The sequence below is a fragment of the Dendrobium catenatum genome, unplaced genomic scaffold (assembly GCF_001605985.2).
Source record: "Dendrobium catenatum unplaced genomic scaffold, ASM160598v2 fragScaff_scaffold_856, whole genome shotgun sequence".
Taxonomy (NCBI): Eukaryota; Viridiplantae; Streptophyta; class Magnoliopsida; order Asparagales; family Orchidaceae; genus Dendrobium; species Dendrobium catenatum.
Genome location: NW_021319318.1, coordinates 23,959 through 32,898, shown reverse-complemented (window position 1 = coordinate 32,898; position 8,940 = coordinate 23,959). Strand labels below are relative to the sequence as shown.

General features: G+C 34.3%; 2 protein-coding genes across 2 annotated transcripts; one reads left to right on the top strand and one right to left on the bottom strand.

Moving 5' to 3' along the window:
- Window positions 1–763: 763 nt before the first annotated feature.
- Window positions 764–1,455, bottom strand: LOC110097212 (auxin-responsive protein SAUR78). The gene has a single exon (XM_020823473.2). It carries the CDS (start codon window positions 1,412–1,414, stop codon window positions 1,016–1,018), a length of 399 nt encoding a protein of 132 aa, XP_020679132.1. The 5' UTR covers window positions 1,415–1,455; the 3' UTR covers window positions 764–1,015.
- Window positions 1,456–5,826: 4,371 nt separating this feature from the next.
- Window positions 5,827–6,921, top strand: LOC110097211 (17.4 kDa class III heat shock protein). The gene is made up of 2 exons (XM_020823472.2): window positions 5,827–6,139; window positions 6,467–6,921. The coding sequence occupies exons 1-2, from the start codon at window positions 5,891–5,893 to the stop codon at window positions 6,725–6,727; spliced, it is 510 nt and encodes a 169-aa protein (XP_020679131.2). The 5' UTR covers window positions 5,827–5,890; the 3' UTR covers window positions 6,728–6,921.
- Window positions 6,922–8,940: the final 2,019 nt, after the last annotated feature.

The following is an 8,940-nucleotide window of genomic DNA, read 5'->3' as shown; positions in this document are numbered from 1 at the left end:
CAAATTTGACTCAATCCGAGCTCAAATAGGTCCAAATCAAAGACCCGAAGTGTGTTTGGAGTGTTCAATCCATAATTTCAATTACCAAACAGTTTCCAAAAGTGACATGCTTATGGTCAAATCGAGTGGCTCGACGAGACAAATCCAACGAGTCCAAGATCGTCAATTCTAATATTGTTAAGACATTCAAATGCTTAATAAACAGTCAATGATCAAATGATTCGACATGGGTCGGAATGGGAACGGGTCGGAATGGGAACGGAGAAATATTTTTCTTCTCAGATCAGCGGAAATATGGAGGTTTGGGAGAAGATATTTTGAAAAAGCTATCAACAAAATAATAATTTTTTCGCCAATTCAAGCCCGACATGAAGAAATTACGGCCAAACAAACAAGGCCTATATCAGCCACAACTTTTTTCCAACCACTTCTACACAGACATAACTGTCGTTAATCACTTCTATAATTACATAAATTTGTACACTAATCAATATAATTATATCTAAACCTTAAAAATAAGCAACTAAAATAATATTATCAAATAAATCCCTATTCAGAATAAAATATTTATCAATATCTATTTTTTTCTTACAAAGGAGACGAGCATCTAGTAAGTAAACACGATTACAGTTAGGCGTAACTGCTCTTCAAATTAAGCAGAAGATTGCTCTTAGCTGTCTGACAATGATGTTTTAATTAATAACGGAATCAAATCTCTCGCAACAAATTAATCTGAACCATTAATCGTTTAAAAGACAATTAATTAGATATTAAATCAGCAAAATATATTTCTCGGTGAAAATATACAAAGGAATTGAATGAGATTATTTAAGAAAACTAAAATCATTACAATTACATCACCATTAATTAATAATTAGAGCCCAATAGGAAAACGTTGGAGAACCGATGATTTCTTCTTTTTTGGGATTCTGAACTGAGCTTGAAGCTTCGGAAAAATTACTTATAAAAACCAACTCGGCAACGCTGCGGGGAGAATTCTCCGGCGGTGAAACTTTCAGCATTCGTAGAAATGGACGAGCTCGTCGAGCGAATCCGGCTGAGGGTCGGCGTTCTCGAGCATCCACAGGAGGTGCTCGAAGAGCACCACTTCGCAGCCGACGACAGTGTCGCCGCCGCCGCCGGAGTCGGCACCGCTGTCAGAGCGCTCAACGAGGTTCTGGAAGAGTGGGTGCTCGACGAGGTCGCAGTTCACGATATAACGCCGGCGAGATTTTCCGACGTATACGGGATGGAATCCGGCGGGTACATCGTCGCCGTGGAAAGAAGCAGCATGCCACGCGTCGTCTTCCTGCGAACGGTCAGATCCTCCGCCGCCGGTGCGGCTGATGCGGTTAGATGAGTTCCACCGCTTTATCATGCACCTGAGCTTCTTCAGCTTACCGTTCTTCGCCATCGCCGGTCTGCGATCGAACTCGGATGGAGGATAGTTTGAAGGATGGGGAAGAGGTACATGAAAGAAGAGAAATAACTTATTTATATCAAAAGAAGTAGATGGGGCCCACTTTCTTGGGTTGCCAGCTTGGCCTCAATGGCAGCTAGCACAGTAAAAATCTATCAATTATCTTAAATAAAATTCATTTTCTTAATTATTAATATGGAATATTAAATAAGAATATATATATATTCATATTATTCTAATTTATTTCAAGATTATATAAAATAGATTCAAAATAGTCTCTCATATTATAATTCTAATATAAAATTGAACCCAATAAATTATTTAGAATTAATTTTGTATTACCGAGAGGCTAAGGCTTAATTTGGGAACGATTTTTTATTGCTTTCTAAAACGGAGTTTTAATACAAAAATAAAAAATTTTGTACAAAAACTCCATTTTAGAAAGCAGTAAAAAAGCCGTCCCAAACGGAGCCTAAATATTCATTTAGGAGCTTTTTGACTACTTGTTAAAGCAACTTTTTAGCTTTTTTTATTAAAAACTAATTTATAAAATAGTATGAAAGATATCTCAAACAAAATCTAAATTGTAATAACATTATACTCTGAGACTAAAGTAATCATTTATGAAAAGTCATGGACTATTTTGAAATTTAACTATATTAACATATAAAAATAATTTTGATAATTTATATTTTTTTATTAAAAACTTAAAATTAAAGCCATTCATGAATCATTTATTATTTGAATACATACGTACGGAATGATATAAATAAAGCCAATTCCATATACAATAAAATGATAGATAATCATACCAATTTTTTTCATTTGAGAGGTTTAATTTTTCCATTTGAGCGTGCTGAATTTTATCTCACTAAGACCAAGTAAATTTGTGTATTTACATCATATAGAATTGTGCGCGCTGGACGCCTATGTAAAAACAATAATCAGATTAATTATCAAATTATAGATTTTTAAAAATATCATTAAAAAAATATTAATTTGATCGAGTAAAAGGAGCATTCCTTAGATAATTAAATAAGTTAATAACGTGGCATAGGTCTTGTGGTTTTTAGAATAAAAAAAAAATTGTATGAAGCTTCTTTTCTATTTTAATGAATATAAAAAGTATAAGAATAAAAATATTCACTATAAATTAATTAATATAATATAACAATTTCATCGTTAATAACATTATAATTTATTGTATTTTTTATATTGACTGTTTGTCTTTGGTATACGTATGCATATATAAGTTTTTATTTTATTTTATTTTTAATAAAGCAAGATCTATGACATCATAAATGGACACAAATCTCAAATCATAAAGAAATTCCTTATATATAACTGCACAATATCATTTTCTTTGCATTTAGATTCGTGTTTATCATCATTAATGAACATAGATCTTATTATACAATTAATTAAAAAAAAAAAACATCATTTTTATAGAACGTTAGAACTCATTGAGAATAATTTCACACACACTTCAAATTTGCAAGATTTACCTCTTAGTTAATTGTCAGAGCTCTCAACCAACACATCAAATTGAGTCGCGTCATTGAGGATTTCTGTCTAAGATCATCTCTAACTGAAATCCTCATTTTACATTAAAAATACAATAATACTTTAAAACGCAGTAATTCATCTACAACCGAGCTTTATTTTTAAAATAAAAAAGAATAAAACAAGTATATTCTTTCTCCAACAAGAAAATAAAAAGAAAAAAAATTTGACATTGCACGGTTTTCCTTGAGCAAAATGGCGTTGAATCTGACGTTCGATTGGAGCTCCGCGGCCATTTCAAACTCTCGTTTGGGATTCGGTTGGAGATGCCCTAACTAGTTAAGCCTTTTGCTGCTGTATTCTCTACCTTCAATGGATGGTTCAAGCTTGGCAACTAGGTGACGATTATTTTGTTCCATTTTGTAGTAATCTCATTTTCTGATTGCTTGGAAATTTGTAGCTTACAATGATATTTTATGCTTTGTGATTGTGGGTCTTGGCTCTTTCGGCATATGTTTGTATGGCCCTTCTCATTTATAGAATAAATAAAGTCTTTGATTAAAAAGAAAATTTATGTACAAGATTTGCTAGGAGTCTAACTAGCCTCTATATTGGCCTTGTTTGCTTTATTTGGCTGTAAAAAATTTATTGTGGCCATGTGATTGATACTTGCCTCTTTTGTTGTTTAGAGGAGCTTAGAGATTGATGAAATATATAAAATTATCATGCATGCATGCATGTTGCTTCTTTATGGCTTAAAAACCAAACATACTAAAGTAACAAAAAAATTTATTATAAACTTATTTAACAGCAAATCCAAACAACTTCTAAAAGCACCTTACTCTGAAGTCTGAACCAATGAGCACTGATGCCTTTAACGATAAGAAATTTGTAAGCACTATCTTAAGCCATCTGATTGAAATCACCGAAGGAAAAGAGCAAAGGAACCACAGACAATAATTGTGTCGGTGGGTGCTTAGTTCTTTATTAGTTCAATCAATCAGAACAGTATAGTTGAAGGAATTAATTAATGGCCTGTAAGCAAATAAAACAACTTTCTTAATCATCTAATTTGTCTTCATTAAGACACTTAAATAGATTTGGCTAATCCCGAAGAAAGAAACCTGGATTGTTTGAATGATCTGGTTTTTCTTAGGTTTCGTTTAGGATGACTTTTTTATTGCTTCTTAAAATAATTTTTACACTAAAAAGTTATTTTTAAAAACAGTAAAAAAATCGTCCCAAACGAAGCCTTAGTTTGATACTCTGATCATTCATAAAGCGAGTTTCTCTTTACTTTATAACGAGAAACTAGTTGCAAAAATCATGGTGCTAGCCATAAAAATTAGTAAATTTCTTTAAAGCTGAAGAAGGTGTTGTCAAATGTTTGAATAATTCCTTCTTCAACTACTTGAATTGTTTTGGTCAATTAAGACAAATTCACACACACATTACATATGCAAAACTCGAATTCAAGACCTCTTGGTTGGTAGTCAAAGCTCCCAACCAATTAACCAAGATGAGCTGCGTGCAAGGACTAAATTTGAATTTGAGGCAAGTGCTACAGAGATATTAAGATAATTTTCTAAATTTCTAAAATGAGATGCGTGGATTGCGAAAGAATTGCTCATCTTTAGTTCTACGAATGTGTTGAGATGAGTGGCGCATATTCATTTTAGGAGATATATTAAAATGAGGGGTAGAACTCTCAATTATATTCTATTTTGTAATGGCTTCATGAATACATGAATAAAGAAGAGGAAATCATTTGCTCGATATATAGCTTAGACGATTTGGTTTGAGGATGATGACAATCTCCATAATAATGACTCCATTGTAGGTTTAGTTTGAATATGAATTTGAAAGCCTTAGCTAGTTGTATGAAGGACAAAGATTGCTTTGATCATGGAGCCATTATTAAGGGATAGAGATTTGTGTGGCTTACAATTTTTGCAAACGGGTCGATTTTCTGGAACTGAATTACCCGGTGCCAACAAAAAACTCTTGTTTTTGGGTCCAAAAACAGGTCAATCTCTGTTTTTTGGGTCAAATACGGGTCAATCTCGGATAGTCGGGTCAAAAACAAATTTTCATGTTAAAATGGGTCAATTTCGTGTCAAGGGGTCAACCTGAATCTGACCCGTATTTTCAAACAGGTTGAATTGTTGAACCCAAACTCGATCTGTTTAAGGTTTAGGTCAACCCAAACTAGAAATTTTCGAATCGGATTGGGTCCAATATTAACACCCCTAATCTTAATGTATTCTGTTACTTTATCCTTTCATTCACTATGTTGTTGACCACTCTTAGGGATTATGATTTTTCCATCTCTAGTTGTTCAATCACTCCAAATAGGAACAAACAACTCAATAATGACTTCATGTGCTGCCTTTGTCTCCTTCTCATGAGCTAAGACATATCACAAGCAAAAGGCATATCACTCGCCATTCTCTTCCAATGCATCTTCTCTTTCATTGAGGATAAATTATTCTGTGTGGAGACCGGACGCAAAATATTTTCTGGAGATCAACCAGAATGCGCCGCATTCGTAGTATCGAGCAGTACCGAATTACAATACTAAGCACAAAAATGATGCCCTCACAGAATAATTAATCCCCATTGAGAGCCACATGGCCCCTTTGTAAGGAAAATACCTCTTTTCATTGTCACACCAGAGAAGAAATTTTTATTATTTTCTTAAAAACATAATTTTTAGTGTGGGCCATGCACATCACCTCCTCTCTCTTTCTCTTTCTCTTTCTCTCTCTCTCCCCCCTCTCCTCGCCTCTCCTGATTTTTCTAGAGGCTTCTGCAAACAGGCCACGGCATCGGCTCTCCCGCTGCTGAGACTTCTCTGGAACTTTCGTCTCGCTTTCTTTATATTCCTCACCACCGTCGTCGAACAAACCCTAATTTAAGAAAACCCTAATAACAGCGTTAAAGTTTCATCGAAGAAATTAGAAAGTGATGATTTTTCTGCCAGACTCGCTTCATATTGATTCGGGTATCAGCAATTTGCTGCACATACCAGAAGCCCTCGAGAAGATGGCGGCATTTCAGCCAGCTCGGGGCCATGACGGCCAACGTATCTACGACGGTGGTAGCCGCGCCGGAGATGATGGGGGGATTGGCAACGTGCCGGTTGACATTCTCGAAAACGCTAATAACTATACTTTCTTCTTTGACGTTCCCGGCCTCCCGAAGTCGGAGATCCAGGTTAGTGGCCAATGAGCAAATTTTAGGCGGGGAAATTAGGGTTTTGTTCTGTTTTTTCGTCAGGGGTTAGGGTTTTATAGTTGAATGTTTATTGGCTGGTTTAAGATTCAATTCAGCCAAGTGGTTTTTAGGGTCTCTTAAATTTTGAGGTTTCTTGATGTGCAGTTGCAATTTGTTGAAGAAAATAGCGGATTTATTCGTTTTATTTGTTTAAAATTTTGTGTGAAATAAAATATTTATATCGGTTTTTTCTTATAGGCACTGAGATCAACAAAGTTATTTTCTATGTACTTAGCTTAATTGAATCTTCTTGTTGTGATTTTAAAGGTGAACCTGGAAAACGAAAATATACTGGTTGTTAGGAGCAACGGGAAGAGGAAGAGAGAGGACGGAGAGGAGGAAGATGGTAAGTATCTGCGGCTGGAGAGGAAGGCGTCGCCACCGAGGTTTACAAGGAAGTTTCGTCTACCGTATGACTCTAATGCTTCTGCGATCACAGCTAAGTGTGAGGACGGCGTGCTGACGGTGGTGGTGGAGAAGCTGCCGCCGCCGCCAGAGCCGAAGACGGTGGAGGTGACGGTGGTCTGAGAGGGGAACGGGGTACTCGGAATTTGTAGGTTTTTAGGGTTTGTGAAGGTGTCGGGAGGGTGTTCTCTCTCTGGCTCTCTCTCTTGATGTTTGTTTTCTAGTTTATTTTTGTAAAAGAATGGTCATTTTGTAGTTTTCTTCTTGGGTAATTTTGGTTCGCTTCAAAGAGAAGTGCTTTGATGCTTGTTTTAGAATTTAAAATATTTTAATTATTGGATGAACTTTATATATTAAATTAAATTATTGAACTAATTTTAAGGTTAATGTAATATAAATTTTAATTTATTTTAATGCATGTTACTCATTTTAAATCTCTTAATGGAGAAAAAAAGATTCATGTAGCTCCAATGCCCACATGTTGATTGGAACTCTCACCTGACACATTGCAAAGGAGAAGGGCAACAGGGCAACCTGCCTCAATGGGGAACTTTTATTACGTTCTCTGACCCGGCGTAGCTCTACGTTCGATCAGAGGATTGTTACTCGGTTTTTGCTCAGTATTTGTTCGGTATTGCTAGGTATTGTTTGGTAATAACGAGGAATACCGCTATGTGAAGATCAATACCGAGAAATGCAGAGCAATACCAAATAATCTGAAAAAATACCAAGTTTTTTTAGAAAAAATTATGTATTTTTTTTAGAAAAAATTCCGTATTTTTTGAGATTATTCGGTATTGCTTGGTATTTTATCTTCACATAATAGTATTTCTCGTTATTGTTGGTATTGCTCAGTATTTGTTCGATATTTCTCGTTTTGTGCCTGCGATCTTAGTGTCGGTCGAATGTAACTATACGTACGTTCATCGGACCAAAAAAAAGTTCCTCAATGGGGCACATAAATTATTATGTGAGGATATCAAATAGGGAGAATCATCAGGATTTTTTTCTATATACAGTAAAAGCACAGTTAAAATGTAGCTGTTATAGCAATTGTGTTTTGATAGCGCATTTGCTATAATAATTTTGCTTTGATCTACTGTAGTCAAAGAGAAATTCATATGCATCTCTCTATTAGGTGTTCAATTGAAGAGAAATTATTTTGTGGGAACACAAGATGAGAATAACAGTTCTCTGTGCTTTTATTTAATTTTTTTTTTTGGGAAATTGCTTTTACTTTTCACAAAGAAATCTGATGATTCTCCCTCAATAGAATAATTTCTTCTCAATGATTACTCTGATAGGTGTTCGAACCTAATAATTGAATTGAGGAGAGATTATTTTGTGAGAACACCACAGATGAGAAGAACAATTTTTTGTGCTTTTTTTTCTTTTTTTTTTTTAGGGAAAATGATTTTTTTTTTTCATAGAGAAATCCAATGGTTCTTTCTTTCTGGTGTCGGCGTAGAATAATTTCTTCTCAATGAGAAAATGCATAACACAGATAATTTCCTAGTTTAAAAAAAAAAAAAAAAACAGAAAAAGAAAAAGTCATCAGACATTAAGGGCGTCACAGGTTTTCTTAAAAAATAAAATCCAAAATTCATCAGAGAGTGTATAAATCAGTTGGAAGTCTGGACGAGTGATTTGTTCTTTGATTTTTAAAATGTTAAAATTTCTATATAATTAATAGCTTACATGAAATGTGATTTATAAGACTTTATTTCTGTTTATTTAAAACTAATTAAAAAATAGTACATAGCCATACAGAATTATATATATAACAGCTCCATTAGAAAAAAAAAAAGCAACATAAAGAAATTATGCTAAAACCTAGAAAATAGCATGGAATGAGGATTGAAATGGGATTCAGAGTGAGAAGATCAAATAGAAAAATAAAGAGTTTAAAACAGATAGCTCCATACACTAGCAATTTAGGTTAGATTTAAAACAATTTTCTTACTAAGTAGTTTTTTAATACAAAATTTTCTAGTTAAAAAAAGTGTTAAAAATTGCTTTAAAAAGTACAAAATCATTCCAAACAAGATCTTAGTTGCTTGAGCAAAAAAAAAAAAAACTTCAATAATAGAATAGCAGTTCAATGAGGGCATCAATATCCCACTTAAACTAAAAATACCAAGCCACCAAAACAAAATAGAGGCAAAGAAGAAATTATTTTGTGCGGATTGAGACCAATCAGAATGCGTCATGTCATCCCCTGCTTGGTACTTGGCTTTGTATTGCTGACGTGACTCATTCTGGTTGATCTTCGAACGATAAACTACGGTCAGCACCCACACAAAATAATTTCTTGATAAGAAGGCAGTGATACAAGA